Consider the following 27,287-nt stretch of genomic DNA (forward strand, 5'->3'; position numbering starts at 1 on the left):
GCATTGCTTTCCGTATTGAAGTGAGTTGTGTTACTGCGTTGGGGGTACAAAGTTTGTGTAATCGAAGGTTTACACAGAGAAAAACACAGATACGTCTTCCAGGGAAGACAGGACGCAGCTGGTGATAGAGTTCTTGAGCTCTTTTGATACAGTCCAGGCTTTAGCATCCTCTCCAGCTCAAAACTGGCCCTCAAGAAGAGAGTAAGGAATGGATGGACTACATTCTCCTCTCCTCTCCTCGGCAGACTGCTGTGGTACAGACCAAAATCATACTGCAAACTACAATTATAAAATACTGAGCAGCGTTTCAACTCCAAGGCTACCAGTTTGCCAAGTGCAGTCTGGGGGAGGAAAAGACAGTTGGCATGTTTTCCTTGTGCTGTGCCACACAGGAGCTGTGGTGGGTTGAGCCTGTCTGGAGGCCAGGTGCCCACCAAAGCCGCTCGGTCACCCCCCTCCTCAGCTGGACAGGGGGGAGAAAATACAACAAAAGGATTGTGGGTCAAGATAAGGACAGGGAGAGATCGTTCACCAATTGCCGTCACAGGCAGAACAGACTCAACTTGAGAAAATTAATTTAATTTATTACCAATCAAATTAGAGTAGGGTAATGAGAAAGAAAACTAAATCTTAAAATCACCTCCCCCCACCCCTCCCTTCTTTCCAGGATTAACTTTACTCACAGTTTTCTCTCCCTCCTCTGCCCCAGCGGCACAGGGGGACGGGGAATGGGGGTTGTGGTCAGTTCATCACACGGTGTCTCTGCTGCTCCTTCCTCCTCAGGGGGAGGACTCCTCACACTCTGCCCCTGCTCCAGCGTGGGGTCCCTCCCATGGGGTGCAGACCTTCAGGAGCAGACTGCTCAGGCAGTCACCACGGGGTCACAAGTCCTGTCAGCAAACCTGCTCCAGTGTGGGCTTCCCACAGAGTCACAGCCTCCTTCAGGTGTCTCCAGCTGCTCCACCATCATCCTCCATGGGCTGCAGGGGGACAGCCTGCCTCGCCATGGTCTTCTCCATGGGCCACAGGTGGAATCTCTGCTCCGGTGCCTGGAGCACCTCCTGCCCCTCCTTCTGCACTGACCTGGGTGTCTGCAGAGTTGTTTCTCTCACATCTTCTCACTCCTCTATCTGGCTGAAAAAAACCTGCTCCTAGTTTTTTTTTCTTTCTTAACTCTGTTATCCCAGAGGCACTACCACCATGGCTGATGGGCTTGGCCTTGGCCAGCGGCGGGTCCGTCTTGGAGCCGGTTGGCATTGGCTCTGTCGGACATGGGGGAAGCTTCCAGCAGCTTCTTGCAGAAGCCACCCCTGTAGCCCCCCCACTACCAAAACCTTGCCACGCAAAACCAATACAGGAGCAAATACCAGGGAAGACAGGGTTGCACAATATCTACTGCAGGTCACAGAGATAAAAATAACTGCTTTTAAGGACAGATACCCTTGTAATACAAGAGGTACCAAAATGATCTTCAGAAGAGGTACTCTAGTCCCAGCTACGCATGTGATGAAGCAGGCAGGACATCCCAGTATCTCTGGGTTTGTGTTACCAGCCGAATGCCATCATTGTCCCTGGTTCAGAGCTTGACTCCAAGCTTGGGCTTGCCATAACCTGGAGGGGAGCACATGGCTCTGGTACTGCAGAGCTGGCTGCTGAGGACATTGCCATCCTGTTCAGCTCGCTCATGCTGAAGCTCCCACGTTGTGGCCGTTTTTAGTGGGTAACTTAGGATGTCTGAGGCATTTCTCTTTGCCACATCTTCAGTCCCTCTTCTCAAGTACCTAGATGTAGCAAAGCATTTATGCCTCAGTGCAAGATACGGTTTCGTTTGTGGTTGTATCCCAACACCTGGTCACTGTCTGTAATTCTCATCAGGTTGGTGATGGATCAGGAGGCACATCTTTTGAAAATTAAGTAGAACTGTGCTGTGAGCTTTATTTTCTCCTTTCCCATTAATAGTACTATCATAGTTGCTTGTTGTGTGCTAGATTGTACCTGGATGCTGGGCTAAGGTAGGACATTCGGTGGAAGGGAGGACACTGACTTTCCTGTGGGTCTGAGGATGTTGTAGGCTGCAAACAGAATGTTTTTCTGTCCAATTTCTTAACCAAATGCGTTCAAACCCATCACTTATGTGCAGGTGAGCATCCATGAGGAGTGCATGTCTTCACTGTGTGACATTATTTAGTTACAAGAAGAAAAAAAGAAAATGGCGATTTTTTTTTTCCCAAAGTGGAATACATAGTAAATATTTCACAACCCCATAAATAAAAAATGATTGGCCTGATCTTTTAAAAACGTATTTCCCTTTGGGCTCTGACTAAGCGTGAGAAAGTTCAGCCTAAGAGGGAATTTATTTTAAAAAGCAGTGAAAGGTTAGAAGCAAGGATGTGGGCTGGAATATGCCTTGCAAACATTAGCTGAGGAGGCAGAGTGCTAATACCTTGCATGTGCAAAAACATTTTGAGGGCTGTGAATTTAAACCATGAAATTAATATATTCAGAATTAAGGTTTTTTTGCCCAGACCTTATGCATACAGGATATGGTGATTTTAATGTTCTGACTAGTGATGTAAAGATATGTAAGTGGTTTGCTGGTGTTAGTTTAAGGTTAAGGAAGAACATTTAGCATCTCTGTTTCTTGATTAATTTTAAATATTCAAATTTGCAACCTCAATGTTTCCTTAAAGTAAATTTTAGCTTTTGATTTCCTTTTTGGCAGGTACCAGAGCAAAAAAATGGAAAGTTCCACTGTTGTGCTTGGTAAAACTTACTAATGCCTTACACAATTAAAAGCCTAACGTAAATGATGTGTGTGTTCACACCCACCTACGCATGCTGAAGTGAATGGTTAGTCATTTACAACTTTGTGATTAATTTTTCCAATATTCTTATTTAATAATTCTCCCACTCCTTGGGGAGAGCTATAAAAATGGATTTTATTTTCCTAATGTGTTTGCATTTTAAGTAAGTACAGTCTCTTTAGATTCCCATTTGCCTAACAAGTAGATGAATATGTTCATCTTCAAATTTAAATGACCAATGGGCTGAGACCAAGAATGATAAATTTCGGTGCAGGAGGAGGACATTAAGAAAATAATAAGGAACTTAGTTCTGGGATCTATAGTGTGAAGAAATTTTGACCTTAAGGCCTGAGATATGTTCCTTCAGTGCTGTAGTTGTTGCCTTTCACAAAAGCGTATTTCTTTGCAGCTCTGGGGCTGGGGTCATTCATTCTCCCCTGGAACAAGACTTTTTCGGGAAGGTGCAGTGCTGTCCATTGCACCGTAACACAGGTTACTCCTGTTTCGCTTGTACGTTCTCTAAGTACCCTGCAGTATTGGAATGGGAGAGAGTTCATCACTCTCCCATTTCACTTATTTCTCAGGTTTTCTGTAACACAGGAGATCCATTTGCCTTTGCTTTTCTCTGCTGCAGTTTGCTAGTTCTGACCCAGTGCTTTCACATTACAGCACCGATGCTTTTTTTAAGCCTGGGTGAAATAGGTAACAGTTCCTGGACCTGTTTTTTAATAGGGTAAATTTGAAGTTGCTCTTCTGACATTACTGTTACACTAAGGGTTCTTTTTGGATTGTCTCACTTTGGGTATCCTATTGGGGGTTCTTGCTTTATAACCACGTAAGGTGTGCTCAGGAGCATGACACGCATGCAGTCATGCTGGAGGTTTTGATGTTCGTGCAAGTCCTGCAGTTCCGTAGCTCTGTAGAGGACCAATTTCTCTGTGTGTAGTTTTAATCTAAGATTTTCAAAAAGGAGGCTTTCAAGTTGTTTATAAATCTGTGACTTTACATGATCTTATATAGAAAATTGCTAATATACCCATAAAAATTCTGCCCCTTTCCCAGATACTGACCAAATAGACCGTGTTTACAGAAATCTAGATGTTAATGCTTTGCAACTTATCTCTTACAGAGTCCCTAGGCAGCAAAATTGATGAAGAAATATATTTATTCTAATACAAAAGAATAAGAATTTTAATAATCCCAGACTGTTCTGATCATCCGTCAGTTTGTCCTGAAAATGCCAGGAGAGCTTTATTGAAGATAGAAATACATCCCTCTACCGTTTGTTAAAAAGGAATACACTTTCCATCTTCCAAGAGGGGTTGAAATTTAGCAACAGAAAAGGTGTACAAACAGCAATGCCATTAATTATTCCAAATTCTTTCAGCCTGAACCTTTGTCTCTTGAGCTTCTTGTTGGCATTTCAACAAGGTTGAACCTGAATAGCACACAAAAACCCAAAACACTTTACATATTTTAAGTTCTCAGTATTTTCACTTCTAAGGAGATTCATAACTTGGAAAGGCAGAGCAGTGCAAGGATTACCTTCTTAAGACCTCTTCCTTTCAACCTAAACAAAAAGGTTGGAGTTCTTGATTGTCTTGGGTGATTGTAGAGAGGAGGGTCCTGCATCCTTCCTAGCATGTTTTAATTTGATTTTATTCTTTACGAAGTTTTATGGAGCCAGGATCTCTCTTTCAGTCATTTAACTATCACTTTTCCTTTCCACTTTGGAAACTAAGCAGTGATACTCCATGTGAATTCCCATCCGGAAATCACAACACAAAATTTCTAGTCACGGACAAATGAGTAGGAAAAGGTCAAGATGAGGTTTGCTTTTCCTTATGAAACTCTCAGTGCTGCATCATTTAATCTGAAGAGTTGTGAAGTAGATAAGTAGCGTGCTGCCAGCCAAACCATTTTGATTCCAAAAGCAGGTTAAAATAAAGTGGCCTTTATTGTGAGTTGTGCATAACTCCACAATGTGGGCTGAATTGAATTTTTCACTTAAGACAGAGATTCGGCATCCTTCTTGATATAAAAGATAAATCTTCCTGCATCAACAAGTTGGGCATGTACAAGTACACCTATTTTTTTTAATTACGCAAAGTTGAGGCTGTTCATTGTCAAATTGCTGGTAGTAGCACCATAGCATCCTCTTTTCAAAATTTTTTATCTTACACTTAGTTACAATTTGAATAAAAAAAAAAAAATCTGGCACTGCCCTGAAGTGACACTAGAATGAAGAAGTATGAAACTAGATCTGATGGCATTAATTATATTGTCTGGTGTGTCTGAATTTTGTCATGGAGTCTGAATATCCTGGTTCATGATGCTGATTTTGGGGATAATTGTAAAATGCCATCCTATTTTCACTTTAAATTGCTGATATTTGCTGTCTGGATTCAACTTTAACATACTTCTAACTGTGGGAGAAGGAAATCCATTGATATGTAACATCCTGAGAATACCTGGGAAGTCTTTTCGCTCTCAACATCCAGTGAGTAGTACCCAAAACACTTTTTCCCCAAAATGTTTAAAAGAAAAATTACAGTATGTGACCATCAGACTATTACAAACAAGGGGGCTGTCTTTCATAAATTAATTCAGGATATTCCCCTCTGTATGGCAGTTCTTGCTAGTCTAGCATAAAGTTTCCAATCCTGGAGGAATTACATACAGCCCTGAATGGTCTGCATTTAAATCTCCATCGTGCTGATACATTCAGCTGACACGTGGTTTGGATAAAGTATCACAGAATTCGTAGAATTCACTGGCCACCTACCTGAAAGCAGCTTAAAAAAATACTGTAAGGTGAAGTCAGTCCTGTAGCTGCTGAATGCATCTGCAGCAGCTCTTCTTAGGAGCTGGGACTAAGCTCTGAAATGCTTCAGTGAGAAACTGAGCGCAAGCCTGTGGCTCCATCCCTTCTCTCACCTATCATTTAGCCCCTTGCCAGCTTGAAGGTGAGCTAACATCTTGCACCATTTTGAGGTAATTTCAAGGGATTTGGCCCCTCTCTCTGAGGGTTTGGGATTACCTTTTTCTTGGCTTGGTAGTTTGCAGCCTGAGGGACCCCCCTTGACGAAGCATGGGAAGCACCGTGATAGTTTAAGCCAGTGTGTGCTTAGATGTCTCCTGTGTTCCTGACAAATGCCAAATGTTTGTGGGAAGGAAGTAAATGCTCATGAAATGAGTGATCTCGGAATAGTTTGCCCACAGGGGAAGTTCTTTCCTAACCCCCACTTAGGAGCTGGCTTGTACCTTTGTGTGTGAGGGTTTCTGTCCTTTCCAAATTTCTGGATTTTATTATTATTTAATCCTTACTAATGTAACTCTGGCTACTTTAATCCTCTTAAGGGGTTGCTGCTGACGTTGGGCTCAGTCCTGCTCCCTTTTCAAGGAATTTTGCCATTAGACACCTTTAAGTTGAGCTCTGATGTAGATTGCGACTGATTTTACTGGCAATTCTCTACTTGGCTGTAAAATGCAGTTATAAAGCTGTAACTGCTGTGCAAGAACGCAGTTTGAATGAGGAGTAGATGGAGGTCTACAGGCAGTAAGCTCCGTATCTGCAAACTTGAATTTTACCTCTCCTCACTGCCAGTCCAGCATCTAGAAGGAAGCCCCTAAAATGCCAAAGGGTTAGGTCACAGGAATTGTCCGTGAACCTGCACAGGGAATATCCTGCTAGCTTAGGAAGCCATAACTATGATCCTTTCCATCTAGGTGCCCCTCTGGCTGCAGAAAGGGAGGAGAAGCAGGCTCTCTCCAGAGCTGTTTTTGTGCTGCCCTGGGTGGAATCTACAGAAACAAGTGAGGGTCCCAGATGTGCTTTATTTCTCCCTGCTCTGTTGTAAGGAAGCGGTAGCCGCACTCTGGATCTTCTGGGGAGGCTGCTCAGGTCATCCGTCTGCTGGGCACAGCTCAGAAAGGTGTTTCCCGGTGTCAAACATGCAGCACATACCTCAGAAAATGCCAGCCTGTCCCGTTTCTTTGCGTCAGGTGGTTTAGTCATGGTGACTTTGACTCTTACTGAAGAGCACTGGAGTTGCTCATGGTTCCTCTCAGTGAGGCAGACATCCCAGGAAAGGTGATACTTTTTTCAGGTCCTGCCTCACAGCCATTCACCAGCTCCAGCCCTCTGTGCTTATCACCAGCAGGACTCGTAAGGACTCCAGCATTTGCCAGCAGATTTTCAGGGAACAGTTGAGAAATGTGAAACTGAGCATTAAAGCATGTCATCAACTGTCCCGCAACCCACTGGCCCTGGCTGGAGGGACGGTGCTGATACTTCGTCATGTAAGCCTTGCTCAGAAAGCCTATTTGGAGGGAGAAACATCACAGCCTTAAATAGAGAGATGACAGATAAATGTACTGCAGTGGGCTTAACTGTAAGAAATCGAGCCCCCTTCCCCTTTCAGAGATGCTGTGGGACTTTATGAACTATTTGGGAAACCTTGTTTTCCAGGGTGAGCCAGGAACATGGATTGTTGGAGTTTGGTGCTTCCTTTGCCATTCTCAAACCTTCTGGCATACAAGTGCCACCCTGACCATGGAGCAGGACAAGTACTGCTGTCCAGACTGCCCTCTTTTCTATTTTAGTTTTGCTGCTTTTTTTTTTTGTTGACTGGGACCTGTAACACTGCTAGATTTTAGAAATAATTCAGCAGACTGTTGCAATCTATTTACATTCAGCAGTTTTACCTTTCCACATTTGGAGGCTGTCCCTACTAGACAGCTATTTCTGCAGTGCTTTGCGAGAGTACGATCACTTAGGATTCAAGAGTATCTGCAAAGTGCCTAGTTGCTGTGAGAGCTCCTCTATCAAGTAGCTTTTGTGGCTTCTTCCATTGGAAAGGTCAGTATGAATTCTGGGTCAGGTGAAAATTGTTCGTCATCTTGGAGAAGTCCTTAAGAAGCTCCCGCAGCCTGCTGTGTGGAGACCTCATCATTCTGGACCTGTAATGAGATGTGCTGTCATCATTGCAGGGATGTCATCTGGATGATATATGTAACTTTTTCCAATTTGGGTTTCTGTGATGCTGCACACAGCTCTTTGAGCCCAGTGGAAACTGGTTTGTATGCAGTTTTTGTGGTCTCAATTCCTGCACTTACGAGGGTGGGTTAAGTGATCCGTATTTTTAGCTTGTGATAGAGAAGTTCTGACCTTTCAACAAATTTCTGATTGCTATCGTTCCCTTGCTGGGTTTCTAGAGCAAAATCCACTGAGGCCCTGGGCCAAGTGCCCTAAGGAAGGAAGCCTCCTCTTCTGCCTGCCACTGTTAGGCATGTGTTCTCTGTCCTCCCTCTTTCCTGCCAAAATGAAGTATGTGCTTTCTAGTCTGCTCAATGTTTAAAGCAAAACAACAAAAAAAATCTCAAAATATTTAGTGCAACATCTGGGAAGAAAGATGAGCTGGCTGATCATCCCTAGGGCAGGGTATTTCAGCAGCTACCAGTCATTGCTGAGCACAGACCGTGCGGCAGGAGCCAGCCAGCAGCAGGCCCTGGAGACAGGCAGAAAAGAGCAGCACGTTCCCTTTTACTGGAGGTGCACTCGCAAGCAGAGTGGTCAAAATGCTCTCAGATCCCGTGGAGTTATTTCTTGGGGTACTTGAAAAACCTGCATGTTTGCCATCTCAGTATGTCAGTCCTTTACATCTGAGGAACTGCATTATAACAAGGCTGTTGCTTGCGGTTTTTGTCTAGTAAGATCCAATGCTGTATTTTGGTGTGTATATTTCACAAGATTAAATGTAGGCTGACTAAGGATACAAGGCCATTACTCCTTAGACCTCATGAGCATGAAGGAGGAATGATATTTGCGGGAATTTGGTTTTTAACTAGATGTCTTTTAAACATTTTGAAACTCATGGTTTGCAGCAGTGTAATAGGGTGATTGCTCAGCTTGCAGCAAGGATATGTTCTGCCGGACTGTTGCCTGAATACCAGTAAGGGACAGCACTGAACCTCTGTGCTGGTGGGCTAATTACTATCTTACTCTGTATTTTTGCTTGAGTTCTAATAGTGCCTGTTGGTATGGTTTTGCTTTTGGTGGAGCTGCACTGTGTTAATGTCTACCTGGTGATAGAAGAGAGCTTGAATCTGACTGGACTGGCTTAAGTAGCATTAGTTCAGGTATGTCTGGTACCATCTCTTCAGAGGTTTAGGGTTTCAGTATGGGCTTGCAGGCACATGTGGGCACTCTGGGTCCCTTGGAGCTCTTCCCATTGAAAGCTGTATATTGGGGAGGGTGCCCTGGCTGGAATCTACCTTGGTGTAGTAGATACAACCCAGAGCAGGAAAAGTAGTACCATAGAGGCTAATGCTGCTCGGTGAGTTTTCTTGCTAAGAAAGCTGTCACTGCTGGGAACAGCACGGGAAGTATTCGACAGCTGTCAGCAAAGACAGCTTTAATGGGTAAGAAGGAAGTCTGGCACTGGGGCGCAGCCCTGGAAGAGTGAACGTTGGTTCAGAGAGGGTTAAGCTTAGCTACACATTGGCAGTCTCGTGGTACTTTCTGAATTCTACGTAAACTTCCTGTCTCTGAGACTTGGCACCATTTGCTGAGTGTTATCTCCTCTAAAGAGGGGAGGAAAAGATCAGTACCAATACCAACTGGAACAAATTCTTACTTCTCATAATGACTTGTGTCACTATAATCTCTGGAGGTCATTCTTCCTTTGGGAAAACAGTCCCCTAACAAAACAAGCAAAACCCTATTCTCTTGGGGGGTGCTGTTATACTTTTTATCGTGTTTTCATTTTCCCCATACTGCCTAGGGAAGGAAGTGGTCATCATACCGAGCACGTGCTACTCAAGTCCCAGCCATTGACAGTGAGATCCCCACAATCTTTCCTACATTACAGAGACTACAAATAGCCATTCCTGTTTGAGTCGCTGAGATGGTGTGCCTAGTTTAGTTTTATTCTGTTCTAACAAGTCTTCTTAATTGTTGAGCACTTTTCTCCCAAACTAAGGCCATAATAGTTTTTCCTCCAAATGCAGGTATTGAAAGGGTTGGTATTTGCTACTGCTTTAAAGAGTTAGTCTTCAGTTCATCTACCGCATGGCTCATTACGCTTCAGAAAGGAGGTTGGTTTCTTGTCTCTGGGATGCCCATTGATGTGGGACTGATTACTGGTAACACCTTATGAATTTTCTCTGCTAATAATTGACTATATGGGCTTTTTGCAACAGATACACAGATATTCACTAGCAATCATTAGATTCTCTGTCATCAAAAAGGGTCCAGAGTAGACTGAGACCCTCAGCGCAGTTGTATGACCACAGAAGGAGACTGCATAAGATTATATATAATGAAACATAGTTAAATGTGACCCACCAGTGCTTTTATCACTTGAATGTTCTCACAGTCATGTTTTGCTTCTCCTCCTCCTCTTCCTTAAGCAGTGCACTGTCTGAAGCAGCGAATCCTTTTCGTCTCAGTATATAGGCCTGGACTTTGTCTTGCTTATTCAGCCTAGACTTTTGAAAATCCCTTAGATCTAGCTTTGCATTGCTGTGCTCTGATTTAAGATACTATTATTTTTTGGTAGCAGGGGTAAAGTTCCAGTGCCCAACTGTTTAACACCTTTTATATTTGGCATTTTTCTCTTATAGATCACCATAGCTTCTACTTTCATTCTGCCAAGCAGAATAAAGGGCGGAAAATGATTCTTCATTTAGTGTTGAAACCCCATGTGCTGATGGACTGCAGTAGTGAACCCAAGTGAGCGATTAGACTGTACCAATGCCTACTAGCTTAAAATATTTATTTATTTTAAAAATAAAATTACTGAGAAGTAAAATAAAAGCTTACTTAATGTGCATAGTCTGGTGTGTTTGAACACATTATAGAAGAGGTAAAAACAAGGCTTTAACTTTGTTAGTTGTATCAATACTTGAATACAAACAACTGAGCTACTGCAGGGGAGTTTACTGAATGGCAGCTCATCTGTGGAGCCACAGTAGCTGATGCATAAACTCCTGGCTTGCTCCTCTGGTGAAGTAAAACACATTCGTTTCAAGAATCCTTTGTGGCCACACAAGCTGATGTGGTTTACTTTGTTTGCAATGCAACCCATTAGCTACTGTGGTCAGCTGACGAGTACAATGCTGCGAGCTGCAGTGGGGTGACTACTTTGTCAGTTTGTACCCCGAGGTGTATGTCAGGCATCAGAGGATGGAAAAACCCCACCAAGTTGACAACTGAAATTTTCCTCTTACACTGATGTGATAGCTGAGCCATTCGCTGTCCCCAGTCAGACCAAAACCAATTCATCTTGAGCATCTTGAGCTTTTTTTGCATCTGTCTGTCTTCCCCACACAGCAGCGGTGAAGGGGGTCTGCTGTTGCTGGGATGAAGGGAGGGGGTCTAGGGTACAAACATATATGAAACCAGGCTCCATCAGTCCTCCTGTTCACTGAGCACCTTACTGTCCTGCGTGTTTTGGATTGTTGGTTCTCTTTGGTGTTGTTTGTTGTAACGTGCCCATATGGCATCATGGATGCAGTTAGTAATCTAACAATTAAGCAGCAGCAGTGGGAACGAGGTGTGATATGAGCGTGTAGGCACATCCAGTCCATGTTGTAGTTGGCATGTTAAGACTTTGACTTCTAAACGCTCATACCTTGACTCTGTGTTTAGTTCTACCAATTTGTCACCATCCTGACCAGTACTTGCCTACTGTACCCCAGACTTCCAAAGGAGATTTCAGCAGGGCCTGCTGCTCTGCATCTTCATTGCTGTGATGTCTTAGGGAGGCTGTACCAGAAAGCAGAGCTGCCTGAATAGGGAATAACAAATCAGGATATGCCCCAAGCCATATAGCATGGGGCATGTGGGGGACATCGTGAAGCAGTGGTTGTCTGCATGCCTTAGAGGTTGGGCAGAGCGTGTGGGGTGAGTGTGACTGCATGGGGGTGTCTGATTGAGCAGTGTTGTCTGCAGTGTTTGCCTTTTACCTCAAAGTTTCTGAAGTGGCCTGTTTTCTTCTTCCCACAGACAATTTTAGGTACACGTGTGACATTTGTGGGAAAAAATATAAATATTATAGCTGCTTCCAAGAGCACAGAGACCTACATGCCGTGGATGGTGAGTACTGTTTTGACACTCAGACATCCAAAGTAGAATGAGAAGTCGTTGGGGAAGGCAAAATGTGGTTCTGCAGGACCGTGCGGCCCATGATGCAGACACAGGGCATTGCACAGCATGGCTCACTTGCCTTTGTAAGTGGAGCCACAGGCTCTGCAGGAAGAAGTTTGCTTCCTTTGATTCTCTTTGCGTGCATCAAAATAACACCTTCTGCTGGGACCTGTGGGCCTTGCAATTCTGTTGTATTAAGGTTCATGGTTAGGATGGGTATGCTAGAACTGAGGGCCTCAAGGTAAATTGTCAGTCTGGCTACTCGCTGGGCAAGAGTTGGTTGCTTTTTGGTTTCTGACTTCACAGGTTTATTCCCAACATGCTCCTCTGTGAGAAACCACATTTCAGAGTTGAGAAATGTTGTTTCATTCTTGTTAATCTCTGTGGTAGTGAACTGATGCGGTTGTCAGTGGACCTTACAGGCCAATTTTTCCTCTGTGAGTGTAGATGTGGCCTAGGCTGGTGACACTCAGACAGCAGCAGACACCTTCCTCCAGAAGCAGTGTTTCTTTTTTCTACATTGGGGGAAACAGAGGCAGCAACATACTGTCTTTGGCTTGCCCCCTGCTTACTGGGCATCTAAAGCTCCTCGACTCCGAGCCCCCAGATACTCCAAACCCTCACTGAGTGTGCTACAAGCCTGTCGTTACTGCTCCTTGCTTGGCCAAGGAGGGAGCCCTGGCAGAGTTTTAGAAAGAGGCTGCTTGGAAAGCAGAAGGTTTTGAATGGCTGGACTGTCTCAGAAAAGCAAGTGGTTTTTCACAATATGTGGTGTCCAAATAATTGCTGGTTTTAACTGTAATGTGTGGACATCTGAACGTGCTCTAAGAACAGCCAGCGTTCTCCTGCAGTGCACCACTGCAAGCTCCCTTCCTCCCGTGGGGAGCCAAAATTAAATTACTGGGACTGAAAGCCACTGTGAGATGGATGTGTCTGCTTCTGTCAGAAATGTGTCTTCATAGCTATGGTTCAGGGAGCTCTGCCTAGGGTTACAAGAGGGCTTTGGAAATGGCTTCCACTTGTGTCTTGCAAGGACACTTTGTCTCAGTTCCTCCAAGGAGCTGGTTGTGTTTTAGCAAACACAAGTGTGAGGCAGCTGTACATCTGAACTTCACATGGGGCTGTGTCAGTGTCAGAACAAAGGCCTTGAGAATCTGTGTATATTAGGGCTGGGCATGCTCAAATAGTTCCTGTGTGGATGCTGCTGGGAAGAGGAGGGACTGGGGCACAAAGCCTGGTTTAATCTGTGGGGCTGACATATGCTGAAGTGGTGCGTGAAATACAGGAGGAAAACAAGGCCATTTAAGAGGATTTAATTTCTGTTTTGTTTCTTCCCCTCCTTCTTCTATTCTGTGTTAGTTTTTAGTGTGGAAGGGGCCCCAGAAAACCGGGCAGGTAAGCCGAGATCCTTTGTGTGCTTTATTTCACAAACCCTTTCAAGCATTCAGTAGTTCAGGCACAGCAGGTCCGATTCTACACTTGTAAGAGTCAAGGGAGTTTTGTCACTGATTGCAGTGGGAGGGAGCATCCTCTCTCCCTCCCCCAGTGTCTACAGCCAGTAGGTTGATGCCCAGCCCTAGTAGATAGCAGGCTTTTGTTGTACATACAATTGATCAGGCTTCTGAAAATCAAAGAAGCAGGTGTTTCATGTCTTCGGTGATATAGTGAATTGTTCAAGGCATAAATTAATTATTTTATAAAGCGGGTTGGGTTCTGATTTGTTGCTAGCTGTGCTGTTAGATGGTAGAAAGTCACTGGTCAGTATTTGTTAGCTGACTTGCTTGCAGACTGCATTACATGCCCACTTTCAGACAGTATAACATCATTAGACAGGAGGTGCACTGGAAGAAAATCAGAAAACATGGATCAGGCTCTGCAATGTGTTCATTCAGTCTTTCTCTGTATTTTTTAAACATTAAATACCTACAAGACATGTTACTGGGCTGGAGGCGGGGGTAAACCTGAGGAGGAGGGACAAGTCAGACAGAGGGGTCATTGGGGTTATAATTCCTGTCTTGAAATCTTGTTACAGATCGAAATGTCATTACAGGTGCAGGAGCATTCAGTGCCCATGCAGCTGTAGAAGGAAAACCTGAGGGTGTTGTCAGCTGTCTTGCTGGTTCTGTTCTCTTGCAGACCCCTATGACCAGGCCGTCATAGCAGCAGATGAAGTGAAGGAGGAGGAGCCGGAACCATTCCAGAAGATTGGTCCAAGTATGAGTTATTATACAGCTTCAAATGTGAAAGAGAAAGAAAGCACAAGAGTTTCAAATCTGGCATTAGCTGGAGTACCTCTAGGAAAACCAGAAAGCACTGTGTAACAGAGAGGTGTTGGGACCTTAGGGGTGCTGAAAGATATGTTTAGGTTGAAATGAATGCCAAACACCAACAGCCCTGGCCCTAAGAAATGCAGCTTTGTGTTGTTTTCTGCTCAAGATCTTTGTGAAGAGAAGAGGAAAGAGGTTCCGGAGAAAAGCAAGCTGGCAGCCATTAGAGAAGGGTCTTAAGGTGTAGTGACAGAGTTGGCAGGTAACTGCATTCACACTGCCTTTGTGGTGGGTTCATCAAACAGATCAGGGTGAAACAAGGAGGACCAGACTTTGCCAAAGCATTTCTCTGAACTCTCCATTTTGGAAACAGTTGATTGTCCCTGGGTTTTCCTTTGGCTTGCAGCTTGCTGTTAGTTCTGTATTTCCTAGCACTGGCAGGAGTGGGAGGTGTCAGTGTGTGGTTACACTACTTCATTGTTTCAAGTACCCCCAAAGCAGGAATTAGCACAGTTATTGCAGAAGAGCCCCTCCTCCTGCAAGAGAAATCTAGAATCCCAATATGAAAGCTCTGTACTTAAAACTAAAACTTGACACTTGTTTCCTAGTTTGACTGTTCCTGTTGTCCACACGTGACAGATTGTCTGTAACCAGAAGACAAAACTCTGTCATCTGTAATATAGACTTTAGAAATGGATTCGCTCCTTTGTTTTGCATACTTACTTGCTGTAATTTTGGGATAATCTCCTGTAGCTTGTTCACTTCTACTGGACTTCTAATGCACGGTCCGTCACTCTGGACAGTGGTTGTAACTGTTCCTTTTGTTGGGGAAAAGGTTGTGTGAATTACAGGGCAGATAATTTGTAAGTGCATGAGGAATATGCTCTGGTTTTTGTCACCTGGCCAGTTTCTATGTAAAAAGTCAGGAAGTCAGGGTGAGAGGGTGCTGCACTCCTTTCTGATCTTTGTATTTGTCTCGTCCTCACAGAAACTGGCAATTACACCTGTGAATTCTGTGGCAAGCAGTACAAATACTACACTCCCTACCAAGAACATGTGGCACTGCATGCACCTATTAGTGAGTATCCTGCTGGAGATCTATGTCATTACAGACTGTGATTTACAGCGGTTGGTGGTAGACACGAGGGTTGCAAGAAAGAGTTTCATTCCTGTGGATCCTTCCACTGGACCTATGGGATTGCAACTGGCAGGACGTAGATCATGTGCTGACCAGGGCACTGTAAAACTGAGCTGGAAACTCCTCTCAGAGGGACACTGTTACTGATAGGTCTGTAACGTCACTGAGCTTTTACCAAAGTCCATGCAATTCTACGTATGTTTCTTGGGGATTTGAGATTTTATTTCGTTGTTTAACTGAAGTGATGCACAAAATTTTTAGACTCCCCTAAATAATAAATGAACGTACATGCTAGGGAAGAAGCATCTTTTTTATGAGCTTCTGAGAAATTATTTCAGACAGTGAGTTAAAACTGGTTTTCAAAATCATGTAAATTACCTTGGCAGTTTGCTACTAAATCACAGGCAATAAAATATTTATTTCAGGGAGCTCGGGAAAAGGCAGTTCTCAGCATACTACACGACACTACGATCTGCACTCTGGAGGGACACTACGATCTGCACTCCCCAAAGGGGAGGTTTTAATGAGCAATTAGTGTAATTCAGTGCAAAATTATAGTAAAACAGTTGAAAGAAAATCTAGCTACATGCTGGTTTTGGATGCTTTAAAAGTATGCAGAGGAGTTCTTTACACTTGAACTCCACACTTCTTTCATAGCATTGCCCTGTGCTTTATTGCGATTTCAGTGCTGTGAGCCAGCATGGTTGCTCTTTGCCCATGTCTGTCCGGCTGCCAGCATCTTGGCTGATGATGAGGAAGGATGAGCTGAGCTTGTGGGTTTCTTTAGCTGCTCATCCGCAGCCAGCAGAGGGAGCGCACACTCCTTCCTGACCAGATCGAGCTTTAGGTAGGGGTTTAAGTTCTTACAATAAGGCAGCTTTGGTTTTAGACATACATAGTAATAAATTGGGAATATAGTCGACCAGACTATTGCTTTTAAGGTGGGACAAGGCTTGGTGGCTCCCATGAAGGTTCTCTGGAGCGTGGAGATAGACCAAGATAGTGGTAGACATTGTAGGGCAAAAATACCTCTACGGCCATCAACACAAAGTTAGTCTTCTTATCTCCCATCTGCCCAAAGGAATTAACCCAGTGCCTATGATTGCACACAAAACAGTTATTCTTAAAGATCCCTGCACCCCCAAACTCCACCTCTTAATTCAGGTGTTCCAGGTCCTCAGAAAAGCCATTGGTGGGGATCAGCAGTAGGTCAGTCTCCTAGTACAGATGGGCCCTCAGACACCAAGGCTTTGGTGTCTGTAGTCCACCCCTGTATAGCTAAGGAGCCATGTGCTGTAAGGACTGTGCATTGAATCTCTGCTCAGCAAGAACAGTTTCTTACCTTCCCACTACTTCCTGTTTCAAGGGGATTTATCACTGTGGATATCTCTCCACCCTCCCAACCATCTGTATTAACAGACTGCAGCTGCTAGTCCCAGTCCAGACTATCCAGCATAAAGGAGAAACACAACTGTTCTTCTCCGAGAGGTGTTTACCTGAAGTGGGCCCTGCAGGTCTGACTGCAGATACCAGTGGTCCACAGAGATACTGCCCTTCTCCCTGTGCAGAGTGCAGCTGCAGGGTCTTGTTGCCCACTTTTTGACTACCAGAAGCCAGTTTTGGAGGAGGAGGCATGTTCTTTCAAATGCTGGGGTTGAAGCCGTTCTTGCACCATGGTTTCTGCCATAACCTTTGTGAAAGCCAAAGCAGCTGCCCCTGCTGCAGACTAGACCAGCGGTCACTGATGTGCATGCAGATGGGTTTCCAGTCCTTTCAGCAAATATCTTTAACTATGAGGACACTTAAGATCAGGATAATATTTTCATAATGTTTAACCCCTCCCCATAAAACTTTCTTTTTCCTTTTTTTAACCTTTTTTTTTTTCCTCTCCTAGTTCCCATGGCCAGTAAGATTTATGATGTACAAAGACAAACCACTAGCCCTGATGAGCATACAGGAGAGGGCATGAGTAGCTCCCAAGGCAGTGCATCCTCCCACCTTTCTACTGCTCAGACTCTGCTATTCCTATAAACCAAGGTCCTGTGAGGCAGCTGTAAACACATGACTTTCGAAAAGCACAACTGGCTTTTCTCATGCCCTAGCAGTCAAGTAAAGCTGAGACTGTGTCCTTACCCTGGTCTTGTTCTTGTGGTTATAAGACAAATGCTGAAAAATTAGCTGTGGTGGGTGCGGGTAAGGAAAACACTTCAGCATTACCAATTCAGCTTTCTGGGTCTCTCTGCTGGAGTGCAAGCTTCCCTTCCGGAGCCTGTCTTTCTGATTTTCTGTGATAATGGATTAAAAAAATATTGAAAATGAGCTAAAACAAGGACTCATATTCTGCAGGATCAATAAGACTGTGCAGGATAATTTTTGGTCAGTGCTGCTGGATACCTGCTGTCTGGAAAAGAGGTCTGCTGTGGGGTTCCCTGGAATTGTTAATGCCAAATGTCTCCTTCGAAAGTTCCCTTTTGTTAGTAAGGAGTAGGGGCTTTTTCATATGTTTAGAACTGGGCTATTACTCTTTGAAAATACATACTCTTGCGTTGTTCTGTCAGCCTATTTGCTCTTTCTAAGAAGGGTGTCAGAGGCTGTTTCCAGAAAAAGTGGATTGTAGGCATTGTCCCAGTTTTAGAAATGTCTCTGAACGGAGGAGTACATGGGGAGGGTTCAGAGATTTCTTTCTGTCCTCCTCCAGGCTTGGTCTGCTCTGCAGGGTGGAACTGATTTAACCACATTTGCAGGTGCTAGCTCTTAGATGATGCGTTTACAGTACGGAGAAAACCTAATACATTTCGGATGTGAACTGGCTAGAAGAGGCACTGAGAGTGGGTTGCAGCTTGTTAAATCCAGGCTCCGGAGTGTTCACTCACCGCATCCTCTTCTGGTAACTGCAGATAAGGCAACAGACTCCCTGGTCATGTAGGTATGTGGTGAGAGCACTAAAATCTGCACAGCTATCCATGTCCATTGCTTCCAGGATGAAAATCTAAACTGATGTCAGGGCCCTGAATGCACTAATAGGTTCTGATGGCCCTGACCAGCCTCACACAAGGCCTCCACCCACATTCCAACTCCCTATTTCAGCTCAGCTCATCAGTCCCTGCCTGAGCTACGCTGTAGGATGTTGGTCTCCAGCTCAGTTGTGGACATGCCCGTGCCCGGCTGTGGATCCTATTGGTCTGTACCGCAACGTGTAGACTGACTTCTGAGCTTGACGTCAATCCTGTCTCATCACTCTGGACCTCCGTGAGGATCACTGGTATGTGTCTGGTCCTGGTTATCCTCAGCAGAGCTGATCCTGCCACTCACTAGTGCATGGACTTTCCAGCTTTACCACGGTCCTGTCTTATCACTAGGAACTTCCTGATGATCTGGACTCTTGGTTGAACCTGGCTGTCACCTCTGGTCCTGCCTTGCTCACCTCTCTCAGGGCCTGCAGGATGAGCCCTGCCTGCGAAGACCCTGCCAGCCCTGTAATCATATTTGGCTCCGTAGGGGACAGACAGACCTACATCCACCCTGACACCTGAGATGCTCAAGGAAATTCATCAAGCCTCTCTGCCTAGTTACTTTTCTTAATGTGAAAGACACTGGATACAACTTGTTCATCAAGAGTGCTTAAATGCAGTGTTCCGTAAGGGCAGCTGCCATCATTGCTTTTCCTCTTAGGGAAAGGGATCCTTTTTGGTAGCACCTCCAATTTCCACACAGGTTCTGCCTAACCAAGAAAAAAACAGATCCAGATTCCAGATGGATGGTGTGTCTTTGCTTTCTCCATCTCAGTAAGTGAAATCTGTGAGTTCAGATGTTTTTTCTACTCTCTGATCCCACAGTGCCTTAGCAACAGGCTTCACTGGCAATATTTGTTTGTATGTGTGAAGAAGCACATTAAAAATCTGGTAAGTTTGAGCACAGGGTTTTTCCTGTGAAATGACCTGTTTCCAGTAGCAGAGGTTTCTGCTCAGCATATTCAATTTCAGGCCATGGTTAAGAAATCACTTTCCATCATATTAATTAAGGATAGGTTTTTCTCCAGAGATGATGGTATAATTCCATCTGAACATCCAAATGGTTCCTTATCCATCCTGATAAGATCTTTCTGAAAAAATGTGATACACAAATTATTAGCCAGAAATTTTACCTGGAAAAAGCAAAGTTACTGAGATAACCTGATCTCTGTTCTGTTGTGGTGGTGCATCATGGTAGTGTGTGGATTTATGTATTTTTCGAGGAGGCATGTGGAAACGTCTGCCGGATTTTCTACTTACTGCCGCAGCTTGCCATCCACAGGGCTCGAAGGTCTTAGCAAAGACAGGAAAGCCATGAGGGACCACCATGATCTCTGGACTGACTGGAGTAATGCATGCTATAGGATTGCCTTGATTTAATTGCTCACGTAGATGTTTTAGAGAGATACCTAATCTTGCTGTTAAGAGTGACAGAAAATACAGCAACCTCTTAAGGTAATTATTTTGATGAATTATTATCCTCACTAAATTAAGACTAAAATTATCCAGCTATAGCTTGCAGACACTGGATCCTTTTTATAACTTTGTCTGCTAGGTGAAGGAGGACCAAGTTACCAAATTTCTGTCCTTTCTGGACCTTTGTATAGCCTGCTGTCAAGTCACTTCATAGTGACTAACCTCCCAGTGATGCCAAAGGAGTGACTTGATGTTTCCATTGTAAGGTATGCCGTTCTTATACTTTTTTTATTCTCTTGCCTTCTCACCTGAATATTCTCCAGTCTGTTAACCACCTTCATGAAGAGCATGCACCAGCACTGGGTCTAGTGAAGGAACTGAGACCTAATACTTTCTTCCTAACCCCCTTTGAGAGTACCCTGATTGTAAACCCAAAGAGTACCTTAGTCTTTTTTAGCTACATCATCAACCCAGGAGCTCCTCTGCAGCCATCACGACCAAGCACGACAGTGAACAAGCTCTTTTTCTTGCTACCAAGGCAGAATCCCCCATCTTTCAAGTATCACCTGTGTCATCTGTATTCTTTAGCACACCATGTGCCATTCTGTGTGGCTGTAGCACAGTGCACTCAGTTTACAAGGTGATTTGAGGTCGTTCAGTGAGACTTACCCTCTACATTGCTCCTCTCCTGCCCTTCCTTCTGCAGGATGTCAGCCTCAAATGGAGTACATCTCAGATTCTTTCTGAGAAAGTTTAAAAACCTTGATAGCAGCAGTTATAGGATGCTCTGTCCACAATGCTGTCTCCATTCTTGCTGCAGATTTTGAGGCACGGTGTTTTTGTAACCATTCATCAACTCAGTATTTTCATTTTTGGAAATATCTTGAACTTGGCCCTTTCATCAGCCTGAGGCAGTGGGTTCCACTGAGAAGATGATATTTCAAGAGCAGAACAGAGGAGCTACGTGATCATCTCTACCTGTGTTGCTTAGTCTTCAGAGGGAATTTGTCATCTGGTGAAGTAAAGACTAAAACTTTTTTTTCAGTGAATTATTAGTATCCTGTAGACTGCTAGAACTAATATTCTTTTGTCTGTCTTGCCTTGTTGGCTCAAACTCTGTCTCTGCCGAGTGTCAGATGGAGCAGCCTTCTCTCTGGGGCCTGAATTTAAAGACATACTATTTGTTTAAGTTGGGAGGAAAAAGAAGTAATTTTGGAGGTCTTCATAGCATTGAGACTTTTTTCTTCAGATCTAGAGGGCAGTATCTGGACTGCAGAGCATTCGCAATGATGCTCTTTGTTTCTGACACTAAATAGTTGGCTGATTGCTCCTTCTCTTGGTATAGATCAGAAATAAAGCAGCAATTGGTGGGAATGGGCCTCGTGGGAAACTAGACGACACGTAAGGAGGAAATTCTCATTTCTGACTACATTTTTGCTGGCAGTTTGGCAGCAACTGGAGGAGGATTATCCATGGAGATTGAAAGGAAGTCTAGGAAGCAAAAGCAAGCCTCCTGCCTATTCAGCTGGCCAGAGACCAAGCAGGGGAGAAGTATCTTGACCTAAACCTGGTGCAGAATCTCCTGCAGAAGTACACGAAGACTTACAGGAAATGTCATTATGGATCTGTGTAACAGATAAAAAGAAACATCAAACTGTTTCTAGTATCTGTTTGCAGGCAGCTTTGAATGTACACACCCTCACTCTCCAGTGCTGCTGACAGGGAAGATGAGAGCAGTTCACATTCGGGGTGTTTAATGAATGTCCCACTGGATTTTGGAAATAAGCATCCAGTCCCAGTCTGGGTGACAGTCTGGGTGACTTTTCTCCTCCCCTGTTTCAGAGACAGGCTGTTGCGCTGCCACAGCAGTCCATGATGGAGAACTGCGCAATGTGGTTAACTATTTCTGACTTAGACTGTATAGGATGAGCAGGTGCAGGTGCTCCCCATCCAGCACCCGGCGTCCTAAAATATCACTCTATAGAAGTTACCGGTACTGAGCTTGGGCTGTGGGTTATGTGAACCTTGTTTCTTAGTGATTCTTTGTGGCAGAGGTTGGAGTGTGACTTGGCTTCAGGAGCCATATCTAAATTTCCATGGAAGAAGCCACTGAGAAATGAAGGGTGTTGTTAGGTTGTTTCTCCATTTTTGTAATTGTTTTTTTAATCCATAAGGCCTAGACGAAGGGCTGTCCTCCCGAAGGTTTTTCTTATGACTTTTGGCATTGAAAGTTCCTGGTGATCCTCACTGTGCATTGCAGAGACCAAAACATAGATACGTTCAAAGAGCATATCCCAGTAATACTCAGATTTTCTTCACATGTCACCAGTAGTTGTCTGGAGATGGGGCCAAAAGGCCTTTCCTGACTTGTAGGATGAGAACTCTAATTCCCTTCCATTGCCAACAGCCTCCTTTCCTTTGTATTTGGTTAATGAGACAAGGAATGTAGCTGAAGATCTGTAAGATTTATGCAAGGCTCAAGTAACAAAGATGTAAACTTCTCCCTATTCAGATCTCTGAGTATCACATTAAAAACCTGCTCTCAGAATTCAAACTCTTACATACATAGAAATGGAGGACAGAGATGCAGGCAGACCCAGCCAGGCCATGGCAGTCAAATAGTGCTCCTGGACAGATGGGGTGATTCCTGCTGGAGGAGGCGTGGGTGGGTCTCAGGGCAGTTAAAGGTGTGAAAGGGAACTAACAAGCTTCAGGAATCTGTCCCCTCGGGTGAGTGGGGAAAACAGTTTTGTTACATGGGATCAGTGGATCCACAGTCACTGCAGGTCCCCATGCAAGGGATTCGTGAGCATGACTGTTAGAAAGCAACCCTCCCAGGAGGCACACGGTCTGGGAGCTGACTGACTGTCCAGGCACTAGTTCTGAGTGTTCATATCCAGAGTTCTCTCGATCTCCACTCTTCGTGGCAGTGAAGACACAGGCGAGCCAATCCAGCAAAAAAACACCGGCTTCAATAAACCGATGTTCTACCCTCCTGCACCGCACCCCCTCCGGTGTCCCACCGGCATCCCAATCTCAGATGTTCCGCGCTCCAAATTCTGGATCCCCAGGAAGCAAGGCCATCACAGGTACCAATTGCCTTTCTACCATCAACTTTCTTAACTGCTTAGTGTCCAATCCTGCCCTGGGTTGGCTTTTGACCCTTCCTGGACTCAGTCTGCTCCATCCATGACTGTCCCAGAGTAGCTACTCCTGGAAGTAGTTGAGGGGATTACGTCCTTTGGCACGTTATAAATAAAAACTTACATCAGCAGTAGGTCTTTATAACCTCTTCCCAGTGACGAGTTGGGTTTTTATAAGCATTGTGCTAACCACGAGGTACAAAAGACCCTGTTTCAAATCCTGGTGTCACAAACTGAGGGGAGCTTCCTGACAAGGATTGGTGTAATAGCTTGTCAGGTATGGGGATTTTTGTTTGGTTTTCAGCTTTGTTTAGCATTTAGTGTTTGTTTCCCTCAAGGTGCTATTTTCAGGTCTAGGCCTGTGCCTGAGGAAGTGAAATGGAGTACAGGTGTTTTCACAGTGATCCCCTCCCCACAGGAACCACTGAGAGATAAGCTGGGCTTCAGCAGCAAAATTAATGGTACAGAACCATTACAGAAGCGTTAGAAAACTCAAGTTAAGGTTGATCCTCCATAGTGCCCATTTCCTCCTTCTAAACTTGGTCAAACCTTTAAAAAAAAATTAAAAAAATAAGAAAGCAAGGAGCACTGAAAAATAACTATTAATAAATAGGATGTGAGACCGTTCACATGTCCAGGCAGCAGGGAAGCAGTCTCTTAAATCTGTGGGATTGATAGATACATATTCCATCTCAGTACAGATGAAGGGCTGATTGATCAGCTGGTGTTTAAATGCCCCTGAAATGTCTGGCATGGACAGATGCTGAGTAGCAGATGTGGCTGTGGTGGGAGAGCCCACAGGATGCTGAACAAGGATGCCTTTTGTTTGGTGACACACACATCCACAGCTACCAGTGTTGCAGTGAGTGACCTGTCTTCTTACAGCTTGTAAGTCCTGAAATTCCATATTGTTATTGCACCTCTTAAACATTTATATGGTTTTATTACTAATTTGAGGTCCATCCAGTTCAACCAAATTAGAAGTTAAAGCTGAGAAACTTTTTTCGTTATTTACTTAACCTTGCAACAACTTCTTCCAGTTTCATGTCCCTCACAAAAGTGGAATAACTGGGACCCTTCCTGGGTCAGAGGCCAGGTTCATCTGAGCAGTAACTGGGAGATGTTTTTTGTAAGGGAGCTTCCCCCTCCACATACTTCTCTAATCGAAAAGTACATCAGTACATTGGGTAAAAACTTTGAGCTGTTGTTTTTGTGTATGGAGGAAGGAATCGCATGATGCTTGAGCCTGGTAGATCGATCTTCAAGAAACAAGTATTAGTCTGGGGGTCCTACCCTACCTACCTGGTGGTGTCATTTTTGTGGTCTCTTTTCAAGGCAGTGTCTTGTACAAATGCAATCCGAGTGGCTTCCTGAATTCCTGGTACAAATGCATTGACCGTAACACCTCTCAGGAAGACAGTCTCCAGAAGGGATGCCTTCCGAGTGTTGTGGTTAGAGGCATTCCACATGGGCCTGAATCATACCAGGGATGGTGGAGTACCACTCCACTGACAGCATTTGCACAGACGCTTGGTAGAGTGGCACTTACTTTCTCTATGCAGATAATTTGGCTTTGCATGCAAAAGACATGGGGGCGGGGGGGGGGGGGGAAGGATGACGACAAAACTACAATGGAAATTTTTTCCAAACACTTTCGGAGACCTCCAACTCACTTCCACTTGTGACATAAGCCAGGATTTGAACCTGGGTCTCTAGGGGGGGGTAGGTTGGCCTAATTCATTTGTTGTGGTCACTTTTTCCCACTGTGCCATCTGATTTTCTAGTTACTTAAGGCCTCTCATTCCTGGTATTTCTCTGTCAATGGAGGGAATAGATAATGTCTCCAGTTCTTTTTCAGCCCTGTTTTATGTGACTCTATTTCAACTGATTTGATTACCAAGTTTTCCTGTTCTCCTGCATTTTAGAGTCAGGAATGTAGTAGACAGAGAATTTGAGAAGCCTGCTCAGGACTTGCAAGGGTCCGCTATGGATCGGCTGGGCCAAAATTCATGGGCTGGGAACTTCATGCAGCTCAGGTCTTTTCTAGCCCCATCAGACACAAAGCTGATGAGTCTGAGCCGCCCTCAGCACAGGGAGGCTGTGAGGCTGCAGGGGGCTGGGGCCTCTTTGTGAAAGTCATGACGGCAGTTCTGACCGCTCCAGTGGTCTGCAGAAATATGTCATGAAATAGTGGTCTGATACCAGTTTTGAACAGTCCCTGTCACTTCTGAAAGAAAGACTTCTGTCCTCCACGTCCCTCCCTAGATGATTTGCATGCTGCTGAGCCCAGCAGAGCCTTGCTAAGCCATGCTCTGATGAACCCATTGGGTGACAGTGGACTCCATGAATGAGTCCACATATGGGAAGAGTCTATATGGCATAGAACATACACATTAGTTTGGCCAGTTCACCTTTATTTATTTCTAGTTTATCCTTTGAGTCACTACAGTAAATATATCTGCCCAGATATTGCAAACCTAGTTGAAGTGAGATGAGACCTCACACCGTTTGTACTGTTGAACCTGTGATAAGGGACACCGGCTTGAGAAGGATGGGAGGCACCTCAGCTGTGCTGTGCAGTGATGGTTCAGGACACTGCAGCTACTGCCAGGGTCAGGAACCACCTCTGCATGCTGGAGGAGTCCTCCCGTTACAGTTACTGGGAAATTGCCCTGCACCGTTGCTGAAATGTGTGAAGCAAGTGAACTGCCAGAAGCACCAGCAGGCTGCGGAGGAGCAGAGCCTGCCTGCTCAGCCTCGGGGAGGGGTGCAGGAGAGAGTTCACTGTTGGAAAGCACAGAGGGACAGAGGATCTACCGTAGCTTTTCCAGACATTGTGGGCAGGCTCTGAGACAGCCCTTCAGTCCTCCACCTGAACGTTCCAGGGAGGGTGTTGAGGAAGGGAACGCAGATACTGGGATGCATGGGGAGCGCTGGCAGAATGCTTCTGGAGGTGACACTCTACATGTTGTGATGAGGACCCAAGTTCAATCTGCAGACCTAGTCACCTGTGCCAGAGGCTTTAAGGGCTCCTTATTGCCTTAAGGAAGAGTAAGAGTAAGATAAGGGTTGGGTTTTTTTGCAGGGGAGGAAGCCATGACCTTTCTGGTTCAGTCAGGACTGGTGTTCATGGGCTCCCTAAGAGCTAATCCAGACCACCTCAGCCAGAAGGCATTCAAGAAAAATATCTACCTGTTATCCCTTCAATGAATCTGGCCCATTTGCCTCCAAAATGAGGTATTTGACCTTTCTGCTGTATTCAGGGTATGTGATTATGTGACAGAGGAGCATGTTGTCTTGCCTCATGTCTGTGTGGTTTTGCATCCAGTATTGACCAGTCACCATCCCTGCTTTGTTCTCCACCCAGCAGAAAGTGCTTTCAGCAGGAGAGTGGAAGGCAAAGCGCAAAACAACTTTGAAGAAACAAACAGCAATTCTCAGAACTCCAGCGGTAAGTGTGTTCACTCCCTCCTGCTGTTGCTTTACCACGTCTCTCTCCAGAGCAGGATTCAGCCATGATTGGTGATTGTTCCTGTATTTGGGGTACCTCCTTTAAGCTTGCAGTCAGCTAGCTTTCCTGGGGAAGTGCCCTCTTCTCAATCCTCCCCAGGTTCCTGGCACTCCAGAGCCTGTAAAAAACAACGATGTGGGGATCCTGCTCCCAAGGTACTTTAGCACAGAATTTTTCAGCGGGGAGCAAAGATGTAGAGAAAGGGGAAAATGGATGGAGATAAAACAGTACTCGTTCTTTGTCTGTGCATCAGTGAAGTCCTTGTGAAGCAAAGCCATTTGCAACAAGCAAGAGGAGTTTGAGCACTGTGAGTAGAACAGCAGTTTGCATATTATAGTGATGCTAAATGTGGCAGTTTATTTGCACATCACTGTAACCGGCGTCCAGCTGTTTGTGAGTTTGCTACATGGAGGTCACAGCATACCAGATGTGTAGATGTGGAGCCAGAATACATGTGCTACAAGGAATTCAAATTTACCCCACTTCTGGAGTTTCCTTTGAGTTTTAACTCCAAGTGGTAGTAACTAAACATAACCCCTGGCCTAGACAATTTTATTCAGGTTTTTTTATAGAGTTTTCTTGACAGGATTTTTATCCTGCCAGTGTATCCCCCTGCCTCAAGTGGGACACTGCCATTCTCTTATGCTCCCTAATTGGAGCATAACAGACGGACCAGATTAAATGTAATTTCAGCATCTTGATGCAGAGATAAATAACATGCCAGCAGAAAAGGCTGGCCTCCCTCCATTCCCCGTTTGAGAGTACCAAAACGTGTGGTGTTGCAGCGTTGCTAGCTGGAATGGACAGGTAAGGGAAGGGATTTCTCCCTGGAGCAGGTTACACGGC

The 27,287-nt window shown here is 44.8% G+C and overlaps 1 protein-coding gene across 29 annotated transcripts in view; it reads left to right on the plus strand.

Annotated features, from left to right (window-relative positions):
• Window positions 1-27,287, plus strand: part of ZNF618 (zinc finger protein 618) — a 166,169-nt gene that overhangs the window by 106,931 nt on the left and 31,951 nt on the right. For 14 of the 29 annotated variants that reach the window (XM_075772487.1, XM_075772504.1, XM_075772503.1 and 11 more), the window contains 6 exons: window positions 11,815-11,904; window positions 13,315-13,350; window positions 14,092-14,169; window positions 15,211-15,300; window positions 22,688-22,876; window positions 26,298-26,381. In XM_075772487.1, coding sequence (XP_075628602.1) covers window positions 11,815-11,904; window positions 13,315-13,350; window positions 14,092-14,169; window positions 15,211-15,300; window positions 22,688-22,876; window positions 26,298-26,381 — 567 coding nt within the window. The remainder of the gene's footprint in view (window positions 1-11,814; window positions 11,905-13,314; window positions 13,351-14,091; window positions 14,170-15,210; window positions 15,301-22,687; window positions 22,877-26,297; window positions 26,382-27,287) is intronic. The other 15 variants (XM_075772502.1, XM_075772479.1, XM_075772484.1 and 12 more) reach the window with 6 other exon arrangements.

Source organism: Balearica regulorum, chromosome 20, assembly GCF_011004875.1.
Source record: "Balearica regulorum gibbericeps isolate bBalReg1 chromosome 20, bBalReg1.pri, whole genome shotgun sequence".
Classification (NCBI taxonomy): domain Eukaryota; kingdom Metazoa; phylum Chordata; class Aves; order Gruiformes; family Gruidae; genus Balearica; species Balearica regulorum.